Source organism: Melozone crissalis, unplaced genomic scaffold (assembly GCF_028551555.1).
Source record: "Melozone crissalis strain CALT ecotype California unplaced genomic scaffold, PUWL_Pcris_2 ptg000012l_1, whole genome shotgun sequence".
NCBI classification, from domain to species: Eukaryota; Metazoa; Chordata; class Aves; order Passeriformes; family Passerellidae; genus Melozone; species Melozone crissalis.
The window spans coordinates 13,517,962-13,539,509 of record NW_026535790.1 but is presented as its reverse complement, the minus strand read 5'-3'; the positions used below and the strand labels follow the sequence as shown (position 1 = coordinate 13,539,509).

The window sequence follows — 21,548 nt, the reverse complement described above, 5'->3', positions numbered from 1 at the left end:
AACAGCCATTGGCTGCTTCAGCTGGGAAGGTCAGAGAGACAAATTCCACATTTATTTTCATCAGACATAAATGTGGGAAGAGAGAAGTACAAGGATTGTGCTGGAGGAACTGACAATGGATTCAAAGACGGTAACAAGGTGATTTATTTTAAACCTCTGTCACATCATTTAATTAGTCTCCAAACCCTCCCCTGATAATATGAGGCCCATTTGTACATCCTCCCTGCTGGCCCACTCACACTTAGCCAAACAGACATGTGGATAAAATGGAATTTATCACACCAATCTTCTCCCACTAATGAAGGCAGATTGCCCTGCCCTTCTGGACTGATATCACCGTGCCATTCCCAGTGGGTACATATCTTTCCTCTTTTTAGCATGAAGAAACTGGGTTTTACTGGTCCCTGGCTCTATTTTCATGTTTGTCTCTGGGAAGCAGCCTCAGATACAGCTGTTGCTGCAGCAGATTTATCTCTGTGAAAATTCCTGCTTTGGTTTTGCAAGTGTTTTAATTAACGTACATTATTTTAGTACACTTTACTACTGATAGCATGTAATTATCTCCCCACAGGTATATATTTAGCTAACCACCAGGCTGATCAAAGACTTATAAAATAAGATACTTTTGCAACTGACACCAGATACAAGCAAAGGCCAGCAAGATGGGACCAAAGGAGGAGGGAGGAATTCCCCCTCCCCATTCCTAAACCCAGGGCTCAAATTTCACCACTTAAAAAGATGATCACAACATTAATGTACACATTTTATCACAGGAGCATGAAGATGCATCAACACTCAAGTGCTGTGAAGGAGAAAAGAACTATGTACATGCTAAACTATTAATCATTGGTAAGTGATCTCCTCTGCAAAGTGTTTTGAGGTTGATGAAGGAAAATGGCTCTATAATAACACAGAGCAAGCAATCTGCTTGCAATCACAGGTTCATTCTCTCAACTGCTTTTGCCATGTCAATCCCTAGGTATTATTATCTCTGCAAGGCAATTCACCATTTCCTGAGGAGGTCTGGCCATGGAAGAGATTTCAAACTCCACACCCTTTTCTTATCCTATTCAATGCTGGAGTCTGGTTTCCACTGCCAGCACAATTTTAGATGAACGATGCTGAAACCCCTGCAGCTGCTCTGCTCTCACCACACCAGACTGTTCATGCAATTAAAAAATAACTGACTGGATGAAGCAACCTGGGGCCATAACTTTTCTCCAAATTACTGGCTGATAGAATGTGCATCTCTCTGTTAGGCTTCTGCAAGAGCTGGTAGCCTGTGATTTCTCTTTCTCCTTGATGGCTGCAGCTCCTTAACCTGTGCTGGTGGGAATTCATCAGATTGAAATGAGTGCTTTGGAGCCAAGAGGCTTCCTGTGCCAAACCACATGTTTCAGAACCGTATCTGGTCCACAAACCACTGAAGGTTTGATCCTTTATTAAAAGCACTGGGTGCTTTGTCATCAGTTTCAGTGGGCACGGGATCATTTAGGTAAATCCTCGTTTCTTGACCTTCTTGAAGGCCACTCTGTGCTCTCTCACACACCTGCAGACACTGTGTCTGTGTATTCCTGCAGGAACACTGACCACCCACCCAGGTGAGACCCTGAGTGTTCAAAGGGTGGCACATGGAACAGGAAACATGATCCCAACCTCTGAGGGAGGCTGTTCTGCTTTTTACTTCTCCTTTTCAGCAACTCAGATGAAGTGTGACTTAACTTTTTGGGCCACATCAGAATCTTTGGACTAAAAGCTGCAATATTATGTGTTACCCTTGTTAGTGGAGGAAGGAAGTCTCTTTTGTATCCATTGACGTCTTTTGCAAAATGCTCTGTGTTTTTTGAATTTATTTCTATTTTTATTTCTACTTCTATTATTTCTATGCCATTACGTACAAACTTCACAGCATTTTCTAGAGAGGTCTTCACTAAGATGAAAACCTCAGGGCAACACTCCATTAGGCTTTTATTTTTAGAGGTTGGGTTAAACCTTCTTGAAATTGGTAGGTTTAACTGCATTCCTTTATTTAAGGTAGCTGAAGGAGACATTAAGTCTATTGCCACCCACAATACAAGATTGCTCAAGAACCTGAAGGCTCTGGGAGGACAATTTGGAGTAGGATATTAAAAGGAAAGAAGGTTATGTGTGGATGCTATGGTTCAGGTGGAGGAAGAGGCAGAAAGACAGAGTATGGAAACAATCAGAGAACGGAAACTTCAAAGAGCCTGAACAATCATTGATATAAGACCTGGACTGAGTACAAGGATTTGGGGTCACATTGCTGCCTGGAGCAGGTGTGGAGCTCTAAGCATGGCAATTGGTTCTCAGTGTGTGAATTCTTCTGTGGTCAGGAAAAAAGGGCCACGAGAATTCTTGTAAGCAAACAGAAACATCTTTCTTTGTCACAGATCCTCCCATCTGGATCCACCAACAAGACCCTGAGTTTTGGCCAGCAGCACAGGTCAAAAGCAGGAAATGTGCAGCAAAACCTCCTGCACATCTGTACCATTCCACTCTTCCTGCTGGCTCAGGTTAAGGTGGCATAAAGAGAACAGCCCTGTTCCTCTCACCCTGCCAGCATGGGCAGCTCAGGCCAAGGCTTGAGTCACTGCTGCCTCTAATTGAATTGGAGATGGATCCTCATTAAGGATGTCCATTCTTACCCTAACAATCCAAATTTCCCCAGATCTTGCTATAAGCAGTTTGAGCAGCTTTATGTGCTCCTCTGCTCTGCAGGGAACTCCTTAAAACGAGGCCCCCGCCACTGGCTTTCTTCCTGTAGGTGAATTAATCTGCCTTGCATGAGTAATCCTATTTAAAACAATAGGTTGCCTTGCAAGAATGAGGGAAGCAAGTTTGGAGCATGATTTTCTGCAAGTACTGTAAAAAGGGCACATAGTAGTTCATCAGGGGACACTTCAGCCATAAAACGACAGTTACCGGTAAAGTCCAATAATAAAATAAAGGATAATTTCATAAGAGGATTTTAAACTCATTTAGCAGGGTCTAAATTTGGAACCCTTTCTTCAGGTGATCAGACACACTATACATTCCTAATCTTACTTTCTGTTAATAAGGAAAAAAAAATTGAAAATCAAGCAGCAAGCAATGTATTCCTTCTGCCTTTTTAAAAAAAATTATGTGATGTTATGTTATGTTATGCTGTAGAAGTACTCAATGTAAATAAATTAATTTTGGTAAAATAGAAGGTGAAACTAGACTCTGATACCAGCCTCTGATGTGTGACACAGTTCTATATATCTTCAGACAGCACAAGTCCCTCAGCTCATTTAATACCAGGTAGCAAAACTCTGCAGACTCCAAGAATCCTGCAGTGGCAGGAGGGGGGAGTATGGAATAAGACTCTGTGAGCTGAGAAGTAAAAGCTGCAGAGATTAGTGTTTATGTGGGAGCCCTGTGGGCTCCTTTCAGCGTCCTTAATTTAGTTTTCATCTCTGATCCGCTCTACCAGTCCTCTGTGGGATGGAGATTTCATATCCCGGAATCCCGGGGTGCTGTTTGATCTGTCAGGGGCAGCGGGGGAGCGGCTGCTCCCTGTTTACCGCTGCAGCATTTTGCTTTTCAGCTTCAGCACAATAAACAACAACAAACCCTGACACTGCCATGAACCTGCACGGGAGGATTTGAAGCCTCTAGAGGTCACTACACGGGGACCATCAGCCGCAGCCGCTGCCTGCGAGTGACACCTGCTGGAGTCACACCTGGTGCCACCACCCAGGGCTGCAGGTGTGCCCAAACCCCCCAGCAAGGCTCTGGGGAAACACAAAATAAATCTGGGTGGCTCTTTGCCGTTTTACTCTGAGCTGGTGCAGTCTCACCTCAAGTTCTGCATGCAGTTTTGGGCACCACTACTCAAGATATAAAACAATTAAAAGGAGGGATACAGAGATGGGGAAGGGTCGAGGGGAGAAGCAAAAGAAGGAGTGGTTGAGGTGACTTGGGTTGTTCTGCTGGTGGAGACTGAGGGGAGATTCATCAGGGCTGCAGCTCCTCCTGAGGGGCAGAGCAGGGCCAGCTCCAATCTCTGTTCCCTGGGAATGGCTGGAATGTCAGGGGGAATATCAATAAAAGGTTCCTCTCCCAGAGGGGAGTGGGGGACTGACCAGGCTCCCCAAGAAATGGTCACAGCCACTCTCAGGGCTGCACAGGCTGCTCAACGCAGGGCCAGCAGTTCGACTCTGATCCTTGTGGGTCCCTTCCAACTCTGGATATTCCTGTTTCAAGAAAATAAAATTTATCTTTATCTGCACATTAATTGCTCAACCACTCTGGTTATACGGGTTTATTTACACTCTATACCCCAACCCAGCCTCTCCTTTTGCTTTTGACACCCTTCCAGAGGAGCTGGAGCAGAACATAGCGTATTCCCACATGGAAAAGTCTTCAGTGGGCACTGAAAAAGAACTTCTTACAGTACAATAAGTGTCAATTTCAATGTATTTTGCAGTATATGCTGTCTGTGAGCACGTATTTACTGTGTTAGAGCTGTAACTTAAGAACACACTGGAGAAGGTTCATTTGTGGGACATCGACAAGATTGCTGATGGAGACGTGTGAAGATGCTGATGACAACTTGTGAATTTTTCTATATTTCCTCACAATCTGAAGCACTGCAAGGAGGGCACCTGACACCCTGTAACGTGGGACGGTGCGAGGCACTGCCCTGGGGGATTGAGGGACATGATCAGGAGTTGTTTACCATCCCCTGAGGAAGAGCACAGCTGATGAAGAGACCTGCTGGACTGCAAATGAAGGGAAAATCCCTCAGGTGCCCTCTGCCAGGCTGGCAGTGCCTGTGGCACCTGGGGCAGAGTGTGCAGCCCCCACTGGGGAATTGGCTCCCAGAGAGGAGATCACAGAATCATGGAATATTGAGGGATTGGGAGAACCTTAAAGATCATCCAGTTCCAACCCTCTGCCATGGGCAGGCACACCTTCCACTGGATCACGTTGCTACAATCCCTGTCCAATCTTGCCTCGGACACTTGCGGGGAGGAGGCAGCCACAGCTTCTCTGGGTAACCTGTGCCAGGGTTTCACCACACTCACACGGAGGAAATTTTTCTGTATATCTAATCAAAATTTCCCCCACTTCCAATTAGTACCCATTACTCCTTGTCCTGTCCCTAGGACAGGCTGCACGGGCGCAAGGCGGCACCGGGACCGCCATGGTCCCTCCTGAGGGGACCGTGACACACCCAACATGGCGGCGGCCCCGTCCCGCCCGCCGGCCGCGTTCCCGTCCCTAGGACGGGCTGAATGGGCTCAAGGCGGCACCGGGACCGCCATGGTCCCTCCTGAGGGGACACTGACACACCCAACATGGCGGCGTGGCACACCCAACATAGCGGCGTGGCACACCCAACATGGCGGCGGCCCCGTCCCGCCCGCCGCGTTCCCGCCCTTCCCTCCTCCCATGAGCCCCCGCGCGCGTCCCTTCCGGGCACACCAAGATGGCGAAGCCGGGTGAGTGCGGGGGGATCAAGGTGACCGCGGCGTTCCCCTCCTTCCCTCCCTCGGCCCCGCGCTGACCGGGCTCTCTCCCTCTCCCTGCCGCAGTTCTCCTCAAGGACACCAAGCTGATGGACGTGAAGCTGGGCCAGCTGGGCAGCTGGCTGGCCATGAGGGACTTCACCCCCGGCGGCATCTTGGGGGCCATCCGGAGAGGTGAGGGGGATGCGGGGAGGCCCGGAGGGTGCGGGACCCTCACTCCCTCTCCTGAGGGAGCCAGGGATAATAGCGCACAATAATCCCTGCCTGCCAGGGAGGATGATGCCTGAGGGAACGGTGTCTGGCCGCGCAGGGGCTGCTCCATGGCCAATTTGCCTTCCCAGAGCAGTTTCTCCTGTAACAACTCATTTTTCCATCTGTAAATTTATTTTTCTTGTGGGTTTTATGCGGTGGATGTTTGTTCTCAGTGTTTCTTCTTGTATAAAGGGGAAATGGGGTGCCCTGAACCTGTTGTCTGGAAATCTTGGGGTTTCACATCACAAGTAAACAAAAAAATATTAAAATGCAGTTGATCCCTAGAGATGTTAAAAGAGGAGACAGACCCTTTATGGATCACTTGGGACCAGTGTCATTCAGGTAGATTTAAACACAAAATGTTAAATGTGTCTGCGTTTGATAATTCATGTGTGCATGTATATATTGTATGGAAGATAATTCAAAAGGAGCTTGAGCTCATGAAAGTCATAATAATATTTAGGAAAAAAATGGGAATTTTTTTTTTCCCTTTTGTTTTTTTTTTTTTAAGGCTTAGGTCTATTAACTTGGGATCACCTTGCTCAACCAACACACAGGTTGCCTCCTCTCAGACTTGCTTCTGAGACCTTCAAATGTTTCATTAGCACCAATTTCTTTTTTGTGAATCCAGGCTGCTTCTTTTTGTCACAGGGTAACACACAACTCATCTGGCTGCTCTAAAACCTTTTCCTCCTCCACAGGTCACCAGAGATATTACAACAAATACATCAATGTGAGGAAGGGGGGCCTCGGGGGTCTCTCCATGTTGCTGGCTGGGTATATTGTCCTCAGCTACATGTGGAGCTACAGTCACATCAGTAAGTAAAAACCATGGCTCAGTGTGTGCAGGGCAGCTTGGAAGGTTGCCTGGGGGATAAAAACAATCACCTGCTGCTGGTTTTAGAAATAAAAGAAAGATTGTTGGCAAACAAACTTCATTTAGCTGTAGAAAACTTGAATGCTGAGTATTTTCTTGGCAATGAAGAAAGTTTAGATCTTCGTGTCTGTCTGACCTGACAGCACCTAGAAAATAAATGCTCAGGGGTTTTTCAGAATGCTTTCTTGCCTGGAATTTCAGGTGTGGTGGGGTTTTTTTCTTGAGAGTTCAGCAGAATTAACTTGCTGTGCTTTGCTGCAGAGCACGACCGCAGGAGGAAATACCACTGAGACACCCTCAGAAGGTGAAGGTGCAGCTCCTGGCACAGCTGCCCTGACAGAAGACATCAGAACTATGGATATTAAACCTGTACTCTTGTGACCAATAATAAAGTGCATACACTTTACATTTCCTGAGCTGACATTCTCCTAATTGAGTTGTTAATTGTGCTGTGCAAATAAATTTGTCTCCTGAGAGTTTCACCCCTCAGGGTAAGTTCAGAGGGAAAGCAGCTGCTCCTTTGGCTGTATCATGAACTGTTGGTAACTGATTCCTGTTTGATAAAAGTGATAGCATGGGATTGCTTCTTCCTGGCTATTAGGGACAGGCTGGACAAGGGGCTGAGAGGATGTGTTTTGATTTGAAAGAATATCTGAGCTTTGTGTGCCCTGTGGGTGTTTCTGGTTCTCAGTCAGGCTGTCACCAGGGGCTGGAGGTGTTTTGGGCAGTTTTCCATCATTGCACAGCACTGTCTGAGAGGAGATAGGGCTGCAGCTCTCTTTCTGTCACTGCCTCAGGTAACCCAAAATTTCCATCAGAACTCCTTTCACTGCCAAAACTGGGAGGTCATTCTGAGTGGGAATAAGCTTCAGACTTTTAATCTGTCAAAATAAAGGAAAACTTTCCTTCTTAAATGCAGCTCAAAGGAGCATCTGTGGGTGTGGCCCCAGCTCTGAGCTTCCTCATGCCCCAAAATCACACCAGCACCTGGGGCTGGGCACTGCTGCCCACCTGAACCATCCTTGTCTGAACAGCAGGGAGGGTGAAAATCACTTCTTGAGAGACATGAGGAATCTCCCAAGAGCTTCAGTGGTTACAGGAAGGCTTTCAGTGTTGGAAAACTGGTACTGAAGCCCAAAAGCTCCTGAACTGGGTGGGGAAGGTGATCAGACACTGGAGTGTTTTGTTTTAGCTCCCTTTCCAATGCCCAGATCACAGCTCACAAACAGATCACAGCTCAGTCTGAGGGGGCACAGAGTGTTATCAAAGTGTCTGATGGTCTGTGACTCCAGACTTGAAACTTCCACAGTGAAATAACTGCAGTCATTGACACCAACACAGGCTCTGGTCATTTCTCTTAATCCAGCCACATTTACCTTGTTCTTCAAGAAAAATAAATTCACAGCCAGCTTTTGCCATCAGTACATTTCAATAAAAACAAAGTATAAAGGCAGGCAGCAAATGAAGAGATGGGGTAGAATCAATAAGGCTCACATTGTGGGTATTTTTTTTCTTTTAATTCACATTTTGTCATTGGCCCTTTTGAAATAGTCATCTCAAAATAAATGGGGTTTGTGTAGAAAAAAAATATGCTTTCAGAAGGGATCTCTACCAACACTTTAAAAGCTGTGTCCCATAAGAATAAACAGCTCCACTTCTGCTCTCTAGTGTGGGAATACCTGCTCAGAGTGAGCTGTTTGATGGGGGCTGAGACAAGGCTCTTCTATTCCTACTCCAAGCTGTGCTCTTGTCCCTCCTTTCTGCAAGTGGGAACTGAGCACAGCTGCAGCTTTCCTATAGTCATTGTTCCTTATTGTCTGGCTAACCAGAGAGATGCCAATTTATTCTCCCTCTGATCAGGTCTCTCCCAGAAGATTGATTTCTAACCTTCAGCACAGCAAGAAGCACAGAAACAAAGTGAGTGGACACAGGTTTTACTGCCTGATGTAGGTGAGGGGTTTGTCAGCCACCAGGACAAGCTCACCAGGCTGATCTGGAAACAGGACTTGGCTTTTGAAGAGCTACAGGACAGCAGAATCCCTGCTTCCTCACTGAGGAGAAGGCATTGCAAGTGTTAAGTCTTCCCAGTCAGTCTTCCTGCTTCCACAGGGAGGGCTGAAACGCTGCAGATTCTCCAAAGAGAAGTGGCAGAAGGAAAATACTTTAAAGAAACACTGGCCTAAGATGTGTTTATGTGGAGTGCTGCACCAGTAAGGGCTTGGTTTATCTACTGGCTTTTAGATCTACCTTTCATAAGGGCTCAATGAACACAGGCGGAGGCCAAAATTGATTTTAAAAAGGTTAAAACTTAAAAAAAGTTGGGAACAATTACAAAAATGTTGCTTAGCAGCAGCCAGCCTCTGACCAGTTCTTTCAGTAATGGCATTAAAAAAACAACCTGATTAATAGCTCCAGACATTGTGCTAGGCAGAAACCTTTCCTCAGTGGTAACAGCTCCCTTGCACCTTCCTGCTGCTCCTTCACTGTCCACTGAGAAAGGCCAGGTGTCCTTTGGTGCATCTGTTGGCATAATGACCTTTTTCACCACACTGGAAGAGAAAGAGACAGGAATTATTGCAGAGGTACAGCTCTTTCCTCCTAGCTGCCTTTATTAAGGCACCCAGCAAGTGCTCCCATTTGGAAGCTTTTCCACACGTGGAAGATGCAGCATTCAGCAGGTGCAGTGAAACAGGGTGTCAGCAGGGACAGGATTCATGGGCTGCTACCAGGAGTAAAAACTGTTTCTATGCTGGGAGTAACCTGATGCCATGTTATTCTAAGACTACTCCATGTGATATGCACCATATTCATGGGGACTCTTCTGATCTTCATGAATAAACAAAGAAAAGCACCTCTGAACTTGAGAAAGTCACAGATTTGTGACTTTGCATCTTGAAGCTACTCAAACACACAGGGAAATGCCAGTGCCTGGTGCAACAGCCTTCTCCAGATCTGTTATTTACGTGCAGATAAAAGAGGCAGCTATTAAAGGTTTTCAGTGAAATGGATTCAGCTATTTAATATCCCTCACCAATCACAGTGACTTTCATCCAAACAAGCACCTCAGAGTGGACATGTAAAATGTTGTAACTGTCAGGGCAAAAGGGACAGGAAGATTCTATGTCCTTTTCTAGTGACTGTGGCTTTAGTGGAAAAAGAAGGAGATGGAAACTTGTGTCCAAATTTTTCTGGTGCTCCTCAATGAGCAACCAAGGTGAACAACTCATTCCTTGCTTTGACACCACATTTACAGCTCAAACACTGAGCAGGCTTTGCAAACTTAATTTGCTACTTTCAATGACCTTCCAGGAGAAGAGAATCTACACCCACCAGTGTAAGCAAATCAGCTTATGAGACAAAAATTTCTATTAACTCTTATTTTGAAATGTGCAGCTTGGCAGTCTTCTTCCAGTCTTTGGGGCAGGGTTTTCCTGTTTATTAGCAGACAGAAGTCCTACAGAATTTGTCATTGTCACAGCAAGGCAGCGACCTCAGAACTCAAGGCCAATTCCCACAGCTGTATCCAGGCACCACACAGTGTCTACTGAGCAAAGCTCAGAATTCAGGGACCTTTTTACACTGTGAAAAAGCCTTTTTTGCCTTCCCTCCTGAGCCCTCCCCTCTGCATTACCTTGTAGCAGGTGACCTGCTCCAACGGCCGGGGTCCTCTGTTCCCACTGTTGTTATTTTGAGATTGCATGACTCCAATGACTTGGGGTGTCCTCTGTTGGGTAGGAGAAGAGTTCTGACTCGTTAAGTGCATCAAGGATAAAGATCTTTGTGGTTTTTGTTTTGTTAAGAAGGGAAAAGAGCACCCCATATGTCAAATGATCAATTTTCTTCCAAATCTGTGTGTGGGTGCTCTGCCAGCTGGAGCAGCAGAAAGAAGAAATCAAGCACTGAGCCATACAAAGCCCAGTGATCCTGTTTTTCTCTGGAAAGCAGATTTGGAGAGTAGGTTCAGGCTGCTAAAATATCATTGCCATCACGGAGGGATGTCACCCTGATTACAAAACCTGGCAGACTGCTGCACAACCACATCTGATGTGTTTCTGTGTGGCGTGGGAGTGTTCTGTGACATGATCTCCATGTGAAGTTGGAACAATTGTGGGGTTTCATCACTACAATGGCACGCAGGGTTGCTCACTGTTTAATTCTCCCTTCCAAACCCAAGAGCCTGGGTGCCCAATTTTGACCACTTGACAACCTAATCTATTTTAAAGCACCGTGGGAGAGCTTTGAGGGTGGCTGTGTGGGGAGGCAGGGAATCTGGGTACCTTTTGCTGTGTTTGTGTTGGCTGAGGCAGTGGTGGTTGCTCTGTGGTTCCCATTGGCAGTTCAAACCGAGGGCTGGTTTAGATAGAAACAAGAACATTGATTCTCAAATCATATGCCAACATTTTATCATCAGCTCAGTCAAGTAACTCCAAACAACAAAACATTCAGCCAGTTAAATCTGGCTCACAGGAAACAGACCTCCCCCTCCCCGCTTCTCTTTACATATGTGTTGCATATCCCTCTGCCTTCTGGAATATAAATCCATGTGATTCCACTGCACTGATGGCACCTAATCACCATGCCAGTCTCACTGGGAACTCCCTGGAGAGGCCCTGCCCCATACCACAGATTGGTTTGGGTTGGAAGGGATTCACAGCTCATTCAGTTCAAACGCCCCTGCCACAGGCAGGAACACTTTGAACTATCCCAGGTTGCCCCAGCTCCATCTAACCTGACCTTGGACACTTTCAGGGATGGGGCAGCCACAGCTTCTCTGTGCAACCTGTACCAGGGCCTCACCACCCTCACAGGGAAGATTTTTTTTCTAATTCCTAATCTAAACCTACTCCCTTTCAGTTTGAAACCATTCCTCCTTGTCCTGTCACTACATGCTTTTGTAAATAATTTTTCAATCCTCAAATCAGTAAAAATTTGGCCCAACTAAACACTGGCAAATCTCCAAACCATTGGGAAGCACGGGAGCACCCTCATTTGACATGAACCAGACCACAGGGGAAACACAAGGCTGCAGGGCAGGCCTGGAGCATACTCACTGCATGAATTTACAGGCAGGGCCCTCTGGACAGAATCCCACCAGGTAATTCACACAAATGACTCTCCGAGTGTGCCGATGTCTGCACAGGGGACCTGCAACAGCACAAAGCTCAGCAGTTCCCATTCCATACATCCACATCCCAGCAGAACATGCAAATATGGAACAGCAACACCCCCCCTTGATCTGCACGCACAGGAACTGTGGCAGGCACATACCGTGTTTGCAGAAGCCTCTGTCATACCAGGGACAGTCTTTGATCTTCGACTCCGGGTCAATGTGCAAGAATGGACATTCCTTGTTACTGCATTCCCCTGTACCAAAGGCAAGCACGCTTCTCAGTCAATTGTGCAGGTCTGAGATCAAAATGACTCTCAAAACATTACCTGGATCATGCAGCTCCCACAGAGCAGTTACCAACATTTGTAACTTCAGGCACAACACTCTCACTGCCTGCCTTAACCTCCATGAAGAGCTCCAAGGACTCAACCCTGGTCAGCCAAGTTCTACCAGACTGGATGATTTATGTTTTTAAAAACAATGGGAGAACTAAATTTGAAAGAGCAGTCATGGTAACAAAACCCAAACACTTAGTGCACCAGAAGTGTGGAGAAACTACAAATTGCACACTAACCTCAATCCAAGGAAACCTACAAGAGTGTAAGTTTCTGGCACCAAGTTATGTCCAGATCTCCAGAGCTGGAAAGCAAGTGCACAAAAGTTTTGCACACCTATGCCCTCTGCTGCTCATCAACTCCCCAAAATCACAGTCATGCAAAGACCAGCTGCTCAGCCTACTCATCTCATACCCCAAAAAAGTGAACTAAAGGCAAAAACAAGCAGTAAAAACAGCAGTTTCCCCCCTCTTCCTGCAAGGGACAAGCAGTCAAGTAAAGACACCTACAATACATCACAAATTTACGTGGATAATAAGGTGAAGCAGATCTGGGAAAATGTCAGCCTAACATCAACCACAGAAGAATGTAATGCCATGAGGAGGAGGATCTTCTTCAGACTCCCACACCTGCAGGAGCTGCTTACCAAATTTGGAGTAGAAGTAACACTCAGGCATCTTGGTCATGTCATACTCGTGCAGGAACTCGCACTGGTCTCCCTTTTTGCACAGTCCTCGTAGCCAGTGTTTACAAACAACTGTCTTTTCCCCACTGATGTGTCTGAATGGGCACATGCCTCCTGTGGAAGGGTGGGAGAAAGGAAAAAAGAACAATTAAAGTGTGTCACACAGGGCAACAGCAACCTCTCTGCAAGAGGGGTTTCAGAAGACATCACCTATGATTTCAGGCTTAAGTGATAACAGCAAACAGGGAGTTCCAAAACAGATTTGTGATCCCTCTAAGGAGCTTCACAAAAAAGTCTCCAGCTCTTAATCCTGGACACTACAAACCACAGCAACTAAGAGGCAGATCCACAGCAAACACTGCTTATGTTGAGTTCAAACCTTCCTTTAACAGTAGGTTTGTTTCTTTACTTCCCAGCTCCCTTAAAAAATACCATTATTTCCGAATTGCTGCAGATATTCCAACATCCTTCAGTTTCCTCCTCTATCTAGGTTTTCCCCTCAGCTTTACAAAACAAGAGCACTAGAATTAGTACTGGAAAATCTGTTTTCACCCCCCCCCATCCTGTGAGAATAATTGCCTTTTCCAATATTCCACACAACTTGCCTTTTCCACATGCCGCCTTTAAAAAAAACTCACAGACAGCTGCGCCCGATTCTGTGGAGAGAATAAGGAAACATCATTTATTTTATCAAAGCTTCATGGCAACCTATAAAACATTTCCTGCCCTAGAAAGAAAATCTGACCTCCAACATCAAGAGAAAAGCCACATTTTGTTTTGGGGAATTTGCTTTCCTGCTGGAGTTCCTTGTAAAAGCCTGGCACCCAAAAATATCTGTTTTCTTCTTAAGGGACAGCAAGGGGAGTTTGCAGATTTGGAGGTGCTTGTTTTGCTTTTCAGCTGTTTAAGTTCTTGACTGGGTTTTCCTCTGCTGTTAAGTCAGTCCTATCTCAGAATATCCTGAGTTGGATGGGACCCAGAGGGATCATCAAAGTCCAACTCGTGAACGCTGTATTTGTAGTCATGGCATTAAAAGTTTTATATTTCTTTACCAGAAACAATATTAGCATGTTATCTCTTGCAGATCCTGACAAAGAGGAACATTCAAGGGAGTTACACACAAGTTTAGTAGCCCTGCCAGAAAAACCCAGCAAACTGTGAGTCTCCTGAGTCTGTGTCAGACTGAAGGAAAGATTTAGAGAGTCAGCCATGGATAAACCTAAAGCAGATGACTCTCCCCATCGAAATACTTCATCTACCAAAAGGGAATGAAAAAGGAAATATAAAGTACTGTGCAGGAGAGTGATGTTTATTTACAGTAACATCTCAACTTTACTTTTCCAGACTGGCTAGCAGTAACTACGAGTTTCACTAAGTAGAAAAGACAAACATCTGGGTTATGACAGAAACTTCACGGGGAAAGCAGAAGTTGAGTAGATCTAGGGGTAAGACCCGAGGAAGACGCTCAGACCCCTGCAAACCTCCCAGGCACCCCAGCCAGCCCAGCCCACCCTGCTGGGCCCCACGGCCCGGCCCGAGCCCCCCGCGGAGCAGAGAGCCCACACGCACTGTCCATGCCAGGGAAGGGGAGCGGCTGTGCCCCCAGCTGCTGCTCCACGGCCAGCTCCAGGTCGAACGTGATGTGATCCACGCTGGCGATGAGCTCTTGCATGGTGGCAGCTGGGGGCCGCCGGCAACGGGAAGGTAGGGGCGGAATGGTGGCGGTGTTGGAGGCGGCGGGCGGGCGGGCCCGGGCGGGCCCGGCCCGGCCCGCTCCACTCCGCGCCGGCAGCGCCTGCAGTGAGGGGAGGCGGCGGCGGCAGCCCCGTGGCCGCCCCGCGCCGCCCGCCCGCGGAATGACGGGACCCACGGCGGGCACGGCCGCCCGGCGGGCAGCGCGCGCGCTCCGGCCAATCAGCGCTCAGGGCGCCCCAGCCCGGCGGGCAGCGCGCGCGCTCCGGCCAATCAGAGACCAGCGGGGACACGCCCCTTCCGTGCGCGCAGGCGCCGTGGGCCAGGGGCGGGGTGAGGCGGGACTGTGTGAGGGCAGGGTCGGCTCCGGGTTTGATCCCGCTCCCGGTGCCGGTCCCGGTTCTGTTTCCGCTCCGCACCTTCTCGCTTCCGGGACAGCGGGCACATCATGGGCTCCCTGCGGCTCCTCGTCCCCCGCTGGTGCCGCTACGCCTCCCCCGCTGTGCTGCGGGCGCGGTGCGCAGCCCCCGGGATGGGACCCAGGCAGGCGCCGCTCCTGTCCCTGCCCCCAGGCCAGGGCCCGCTGCCGGGCTGGAGAACGTGCAGCTCCTCCCAGGCCTCCTCCAGACTGCCCGGTAGCGACCCGAAAGACATCAGTGCTGGAAGCCCCGCTGGAGCTGCCGAGGAGCAGAAGGATGACGATGATGATGATGATGATGAAGGTGTGGAGTTTGGGACGCTGTCTGATAAATTTTCCTCTAGGAAATATTACCACAAAACCACAGCGCGCTTTCGGGATTTAAAGCTTCGAGAAGAAGGAGAAGAACCAGAAAGAAAACCTCGACGTGGCCCTAAGAACACTCCATACTGGTATTTCCTACGGTGCAAGGCTCTCATCAAAGAGGACAAGGTTTGAGCCCAGCTCTTCTCTTGTTTTTAATAGCACTGATGAAAGATGCAGCACTGACTTGCTGTGTATCACTTGGTATCTTTACAGAAAGAATTAAGATAAGAATTTCCTGTAGAATCATCATAAAACAGTTTGGGTTGGAAGAGACCTTAAAGATATCCAGTTCCACCCCTTGCCATGGGCAGGGACACCTTCCACTATCCCAGGTTGCTCCAAACCATGTCCAGCCTGGCCTTGGACACTTGCAGGGATCCAGGGGCAGCCACAGCCTCTTTGGGCACCCTGTGCCAATGCCTCACTTCCCTCACAGTAAAGGATTTCTTCCCAATATCTGACCTAAATCTCTCCTCTGTCAGCTTAAAACCATCCCCTGTCCTGTTATCACATGCCCTGCTCCAAAGACCCTCTCCAGCCTTATTGTGAGGAGCCCCACGTTTGTAGGAATTGCACTACAATCTGCCCACAGCTGCATATATTAATATCCATTGTAGTTGATTCTCTTGCTGCCTGTTGATGGATTTTCTCATCCTTGTAGCTGGCAGAGGCTCTGGAGCTGTTTGAGGTGCAGATGCTGAAGGAGGAGCGTGTCCAGCCAGAAGAAGGCAATTACACTGTTCTCATTGGTGGCTGTGGCAGGGTTGGCTACGTGAAGAAGGCATTCAGGCTCTACAATGATGTAGGTTTAACTTCTCCCTCAAAGTATTTTCTAAGCTAGAAGTATTTCAAGCATTCAGTCATGTTCATTTGTCTCCAGAATGCCTTTGCATTAGTGTTGGCACCTTCGTAGCCTGAAACTCTTAAAAAAGTTAAAAAATTCAAGCTGTCCTTTTGTAAAAAAGCCAGTTCAAGTCCTTCTTCTCTTCCTTCAGATGAAAAAGCGAGGGTTGATCCCCACAGAAGCCACTTACACGGCCCTGTTCAACGCCTGTGCCGAGTCCCCCTGGAAGGACTCGGGGCTGCAGAGCGCTCTGAAACTGCGGCAGCAGCTGCAGAGCAAAAACCAGGAGCTGAACCTCATCACCTACCACGCCCTGCTGAAGGTCTGTGCCCTCTGCTCAGACCTCAGGATGTGCTTGGATGTACTCAAGGTAAATTGGTTTTCCTCTATTAAACCTCTTCTGTGCTGTGGTTAAAGCTCCTGGAAGTCGGCACATTGCATCAGGTTTTGATTTCATTTCCAGCAGAGATAATTACAGATCATGTGTTTCTGTTTAATTGATCCTTATTGTCTTACAGTGAAATTGTATGTACCAAATACAATTGGTATTGGTACCAAAGTCTAAACTTAGAGGAGGCAGTTTTGGCTTTAAAACTGGCTGGGTGTGTCTATAACTTGTTACATCTATCCCGAGAAGACGAAGGTGGTTTTTGACTTCACCACACAGGGTAACTGGGAAGTGTAATGCTCTCTCTGCTCTTTTCAGGAAATTGTGCAGAAGGGCCATGTCCTCACAGCTGAGACCTTCAGCTTCCTTCTCATGAGCTGCATAAAAGACACCGAAAACGGCTTCAGATTTGCCTTGCAGGTTTGTCCTTGTGTTCTGAGAGGGGGGAAAGTGCTGCTGTGTTTAACTCATCCCCTGAATGCATGGAAAGCAGTGGGGTGGTGAAATGGGAGGAGTTCAGCTCCTCCTTGTGAAAGTTCTGCAAACCAGACTTTGCTCAGGTAAATAACCCTGGATCATCTCACAGGGCTCTCCAGCTCAAGGTCACTGTCCTTGCCATGCTGTACATTCACTCCTTCTCACACAGATCCCATTAACAGTTGTACTTACAGGCTGCTGGAGATGCTCCTGTTATTTAACATCCATCTTCCCCTGTTCAGGTTTGGCAGCAGATGAACAAGCTGGGAATCAGGGCTGACAGCCACACCTACAACCTGATGCTGCGTGCGGCCAGAGACTGCGGGATCGGCAATCCCACTGTGGCCTCCAAGCTCCTGCTCAGCCCCCCTGAGAACCCACCTCAGCTAAAGCTGCCACCTGGCAGGAAGGAAAAGGTGAAAAATCAGAGGAAGAAGGGATCAGAGAGTGCTGCTGTCCAGCTGGATGTGGAAGCTATGGAAAAGCAATTGTTTCAGGAGAGTTTGGTGCAGCCCGAGGAACGGATCCAGCCACAAAATAAAGATGTGGCTGGGGCTGAAGCAGAACCAGCTGCTCCTGACAGCTCCAATGTCACTCACAGCAGGGCTGGAGCCTTGATGAGGAGAGCCCAGAGTGAGATGGAACAGGAACAGCCACACCCAATCCAGAAGCTGCCTTTGTGCAACCTGCCCAACTTGCTGGATTCCAGGGTGGCTGACACAGCCGTGGTTTCCCTGGGGACAGTGGCCACACCATCCCACAGACTGGCTCTGATGGGGGATGTGGAGGGATTCTTGAACAAAATGAAAGAGGACAATGCAGAGCCCAACATTAAAACATTCACATTACTGGCTGAGCTGGTGGAACCCCAAAGCCCCTCAGAGTCCTCTCTGCTGGCATTGCTGGATGATCATAAAGTAAAAGTAGATGTGACCTTCTTTAACACTTTAATGAGGAAGAGAAGTAAACTGGGAGACCTGGAGGGAGCAAAGGTGAGAGAAAAACCTCAGAACCAGCTTCATCACCACCTGATGTCTCAGGCTTCTCTTTTGCTGAGACCCATTTCTCTGTCCACAGTAGAAACTGGGATCTCACACCGTTTCCCACAAGGTGGTGCTTGGGGTAATTTCTAAGTATTTATGGATTCTGTTCTAGCATGTCCAGCTCCCTGTCTGGAAAGCTACAGTAAGAATTTTTGAGAAGTGATGCCAACCCTTGTATCTTGCAGAGCATGCTGCCAGCTCTGGTGAAGAGGGGACTGTCACCTAACCTCCACACATTTTGTAACTTGGCAATTGCCTGCCACAACCAGCAGGATGGACTGCAGCTGCTCTCGGATTTGAAGGTAATCAAAGAAAACTCCTCTGCTGCTTGGGGTCTGGGCTGCAGGAAGAGGCAAAGTGAAGTGTTAATGCTTTTTAAAGACCTGCTGAGGTTTTTGCGATGAGTGGTTTTGTTCTCTTCACAAAAACATGCAGCTCCAGAGTAGCTGGAGCTCAGGTGGTCTGTCTTAGCTTGTGCTGGCACTGCACAAGCTGCTTCACAGGTCCTGTGATGAGAGCTGTAAAAAGTAAAAAATGCCTCTCTGCCTTTTCCTTCCTGCACTAGTCAGCAGATAAACTTGTTTAACCATAGCATTTGCTCTTTGCAGAGGTCTGGAATAACCCCCAACAAGCACATCTACAGCAGCCTGATTGCTGCAGCTGTGAGGCAGCTGGATTACAGTTACCTCACGGAGATCCTGCGGGACATGAGGAACACGCAGGTGCCTCCCAATGAAGTCATCATCCGGCAGCTGGAGTTTGCAGCACGGTACCCTCCCAAGTTTGACAGGGTAAGGAGCCACGACTGGCAGGCTGTGAGGGCATAAATATAATGGTTTAATGTCTGCCTGAGTGTCCTCTGGGTTTGCCTGGTCTGGTTGATGATTACTTGATCACCGTTTCTTTGTAGGATCTTGTAGCTCCTGCAGGCTGGTGCTGAAGTGAGCTCTCATCTAACAGAAACTTTTTCTGGTGGGTTTCTCTTTGCAGTACAAGCACAAAAACCCATACCTGGAGAAGATTGATGGTTTCCGTGGCTACTACTACCGCTGGTTAAAGGTGATGGCTGGAGAGGAGACCCCCCACCCCTGGGCCAAGTACAGGACAGCAAAGCCTGGGGGGCAGGACAGCGAGGCAGAGGCTGTGCAGGAAAAGGGAGCAGGATGCTGAAGTTTCAAGTTCTTCCAGCACAAGGAAGATGCATGACTTGCTGCTTTAAACTGGCTTGTAGTAAAGCTTCTTTGTGTACCCCAACCCCCAGTTCTTGCAATAGTTACATAATAAAATATTTCCTTTTGTTTTAAGGAGGAGCAAGTACATTTTCAGTGAATTTCCTTCAACTGCTGAGGATTAGATGGGCTGTAGTTTAGCAAACCCTGTGCAAACCAAGGAAGAAGCAAAATCAGATTTAAGAGGGGCTTAGCTCAGTGCTGGTCTTGTCTGTGTCCTGTCACTTCACATGTGACCTCTAAGTCTCTAGACTGCTGGCATTCCTGAAGGGATCTGTGCATTAATTCCAGGTTACAGACCTCAGCAGAGAATTCCAGTGAAATGCAGCTCCCATCTGCACATGGTCAGGGAAGAACCCAGACTGGACATTTGGGAACTATTTCTTTTCCACACAGCCTTTTAAACTGACTCAGTTGAGGAAAAAACCCAGAGCAGCTCACTGTACAGAGCAACCTTCAAGCACCCAGAACACATCCAACAGGAGAAGAGGGGCACAGGAATGTTTCACCAGAAGATCACAGCACTCTCTCAGGAAGGCAAGCTTTATTTTAAAATAAATGGCTACACAAAACCCTACTCCAAAGCACCCCCCATTTATGCATGATCCAGGTGACCATGCTGATGCTTTAATTTAATACAGAAATAGCCCATCACAGAAAATGGCTGTAATTGCACACATAGTCCATTGAGAAGGAGGAGGGTGTCCCTCAGAGTTCAAAAAACAAGTTTGATGGCAAAAGGCTTCACCCAGAGCAGCCTCTGCATCCACAGTGAGTGCACTCAATGATTCTGCCCTGAAACACAAACATGAGGAGGGTGTTAGAGCCAAGCACAGCCAGAGCAGCAGGCTCAGACCCCCAGGCAGGGAATGTCTCTGGGTGGGAAAGGTTTCCACAGTCTGGTGTTATTTCCCATACTTTTAACAACCTTAAATGAATGCCAAAGCTGACAGTAACTTCAGCACCAGCTGGACACCAATTCTACCAGCAAAGGCAGAGGAAATGACCAGGAATTACAGCACTACTCTGCTGTCCCTGGGCTGGGAGAGGTCAGAACTACAGCAGGGCAGAGGAACAAGCTGTACACTCACCACTTCCAGCTTGCTTTTGGGGACCCTGCAGATGCAGTTGGTGCCAAAGTTGGTGTCCCGAGTCTGGATGCAGCGCAGGCAGCAGAGGTTCTCATAGCCCTGCTTCTTCCACTTGGCAATCAGGTTTTTGTCAGCATAGCCCTCCTTGATGCAGTACTCATAGAGCTCTGGGGGGAGCAGACAGTCACAAGTTAGCAGGAGATACTAGCTGTAGTAACCAGCAGGTAGAGCTGGGCAGCTGCCAAGCCTTCCCTCCACCCTCCTTCCCCAGAAACCTGCTCCCACCAACTCCCAGTTCAGTTCACAGGTGAACACCTCACTCATTCCAGTTTGGCCCTGCCCTCCTCACCTCTGCTGATTGCTTTCCTCTTGTAGAAGAGATCAAAGATGTAACGTGTTTTCTGGTGGTGGATCCTGAAGATGGGCCAGAGAGACTCCACTTTCCTCTTCCCTTCGTGTGGCTCTGTCTCAGCTGGGAGGGAACACAAACAGCAGGTGACCAAGTGCTTCCCTCACTCACTTTGCAATAAACTGTTCCAAGAATGCTCATAACTTTATTACATGGCAGGAATAAAACTGAGATTAATGGGAGGAGACTCAAATGAGAGAGACCTGACCTGGAAGAGCTCCTTTAGAATACAAAACCAGTGGTAATGGGGTGACGTGACCCACACTGGGATCAGGGGTGACTTCACCCTACAGGAGCTACCACACACCCATGAGCTTCATCCCCCAACCAGCTGTAACCAAACATCTGTGCTCCGTAACCCCAAAATTAGGAACCAGCATGGCCCAGGATCAACCTACAGCACCACTGGAGGCACAGACACAAAAAAGGTTCCCCTGTATCCATGAAGCAGCTCTTGTGAGCCTGTTTTGGGGTCCCATCCCTGAGAACACCCACTCACCTTCTCTCATCTTCTGGTCCAGCTCGTCCAGCGTGGGCTCGATCAGCTCCCAGCCATCCGGGGGAGGCTTCCTGCTCCTCTTCACTTTGGGCATTGCCTCGGCAGCGAGAGGGCCAAAGGGCGAGGGGAACTCAGCACTCCCTCAGAGTCACTGGGCAAAACGTAAGGAAATCAACTGTCAGATATATTTCTCCTCAGGTTTCTCTGCTCCTTTCCGTTTTTCACTACAAAAATAAAAATGAGCTTTTACGTGAAAAGCTCTGTGCCTGCCGCACGATAAGTCAGTTTTTCTCCTCAGCAAAGCGCGGCAGCCGCTC

General features: G+C 48.0%; 4 protein-coding genes across 5 annotated transcripts; 2 read left to right on the top strand and 2 right to left on the bottom strand.

The window, feature by feature from the left end:
• Positions 1-5,400: 5,400 nt before the first annotated feature.
• On the top strand, positions 5,401-7,061 carry ATP5MF (ATP synthase membrane subunit f). Its single transcript, XM_054270729.1, has 4 exons — positions 5,401-5,489; positions 5,583-5,690; positions 6,470-6,586; positions 6,907-7,061. The coding sequence occupies exons 1-4, from the start codon at positions 5,477-5,479 to the stop codon at positions 6,933-6,935; spliced, it is 267 nt and encodes an 88-aa protein (XP_054126704.1). The 5' UTR covers positions 5,401-5,476; the 3' UTR covers positions 6,936-7,061.
• Positions 7,062-7,988: 927 nt separating this feature from the next.
• On the bottom strand, positions 7,989-14,543 carry CPSF4 (cleavage and polyadenylation specific factor 4). 2 transcript variants are annotated; one of them, XM_054270725.1, is made up of 8 exons: positions 14,345-14,543; positions 13,381-13,431; positions 12,737-12,889; positions 11,914-12,009; positions 11,697-11,790; positions 10,923-10,995; positions 10,277-10,369; positions 9,042-9,194 (listed from the first exon to the last, which is right to left on the bottom strand). In XM_054270725.1, the coding sequence occupies exons 1-8, from the start codon at positions 14,445-14,447 to the stop codon at positions 9,126-9,128; spliced, it is 732 nt and encodes a 243-aa protein (XP_054126700.1). In that variant the 5' UTR covers positions 14,448-14,543; the 3' UTR covers positions 9,042-9,125. The 2 variants fall into 2 exon arrangements, with proteins under 2 accessions (XP_054126699.1, XP_054126700.1); XM_054270724.1 differs by lacking the exon at positions 10,923-10,995 and having other exon boundaries at positions 7,989-9,194.
• A 252-nt stretch (positions 14,544-14,795) lies between these two features.
• PTCD1 (pentatricopeptide repeat domain 1) lies at positions 14,796-19,302 on the top strand. Its single transcript, XM_054270720.1, has 8 exons — positions 14,796-15,377; positions 15,913-16,053; positions 16,247-16,465; positions 16,802-16,903; positions 17,203-17,952; positions 18,189-18,305; positions 18,612-18,794; positions 18,994-19,302. Exons 1-8 carry the CDS (start codon positions 14,916-14,918, stop codon positions 19,171-19,173), a joined length of 2,154 nt encoding a protein of 717 aa, XP_054126695.1. The 5' UTR covers positions 14,796-14,915; the 3' UTR covers positions 19,174-19,302.
• Positions 19,303-19,757: 455 nt separating this feature from the next.
• BUD31 (BUD31 homolog) lies at positions 19,758-21,356 on the bottom strand. Its single transcript, XM_054270727.1, has 4 exons — positions 21,232-21,356; positions 20,673-20,795; positions 20,324-20,490; positions 19,758-20,027 (listed from the first exon to the last, which is right to left on the bottom strand). The coding sequence occupies exons 1-4, from the start codon at positions 21,323-21,325 to the stop codon at positions 19,977-19,979; spliced, it is 435 nt and encodes a 144-aa protein (XP_054126702.1). The 5' UTR covers positions 21,326-21,356; the 3' UTR covers positions 19,758-19,976.
• Between the last annotated feature and the right edge of the window lie 192 nt (positions 21,357-21,548).

What these genes read in the sequence shown, in the direction of transcription:
- CPSF4 (XM_054270724.1), bottom strand. Translation starts at nt 14,447, where the DNA reads ATGCAAGAGCTCATCGCCAGCGTGGATCACATCACGTTCGACCTGGAG. An exon ending in CCCCTTCCCTGGCATGGACA is followed by an intron (nt 13,432 to 14,344) that starts GTGCGTGTGGGC and finishes TTCTCTCCACAG; the next exon opens with AATCGGGCGCAGCTGTCTGT. An exon ending in CAGAGGCTTCTGCAAACACG is followed by an intron (nt 11,791 to 11,913) that starts GTATGTGCCTGC and finishes GTGCTGTTGCAG; the next exon opens with GTCCCCTGTGCAGACATCGG.
- PTCD1 (XM_054270720.1), top strand. Translation starts at nt 14,916, where the DNA reads ATGGGCTCCCTGCGGCTCCTCGTCCCCCGCTGGTGCCGCTACGCCTCC. An exon ending in CTCTCATCAAAGAGGACAAG is followed by an intron (nt 15,378 to 15,912) that starts GTTTGAGCCCAG and finishes TCATCCTTGTAG; the next exon opens with CTGGCAGAGGCTCTGGAGCT. An exon ending in TGTGCTTGGATGTACTCAAG is followed by an intron (nt 16,466 to 16,801) that starts GTAAATTGGTTT and finishes TGCTCTTTTCAG; the next exon opens with GAAATTGTGCAGAAGGGCCA.
- ATP5MF (XM_054270729.1), top strand. An exon ending in CTTGGGGGCCATCCGGAGAG is followed by an intron (nt 5,691 to 6,469) that starts GTGAGGGGGATG and finishes CCTCCTCCACAG; the next exon opens with GTCACCAGAGATATTACAAC. An exon ending in GTGGAGCTACAGTCACATCA is followed by an intron (nt 6,587 to 6,906) that starts GTAAGTAAAAAC and finishes GCTTTGCTGCAG; the next exon opens with AGCACGACCGCAGGAGGAAA.
- BUD31 (XM_054270727.1), bottom strand. Translation starts at nt 21,325, where the DNA reads ATGCCCAAAGTGAAGAGGAGCAGGAAGCCTCCCCCGGATGGCTGGGAG. An exon ending in GAGGAAAGCAATCAGCAGAG is followed by an intron (nt 20,491 to 20,672) that starts GTGAGGAGGGCA and finishes TGCTCCCCCCAG; the next exon opens with AGCTCTATGAGTACTGCATC. An exon ending in CCAAAAGCAAGCTGGAAGTG is followed by an intron (nt 20,028 to 20,323) that starts GTGAGTGTACAG and finishes TTTGTGTTTCAG; the next exon opens with GGCAGAATCATTGAGTGCAC.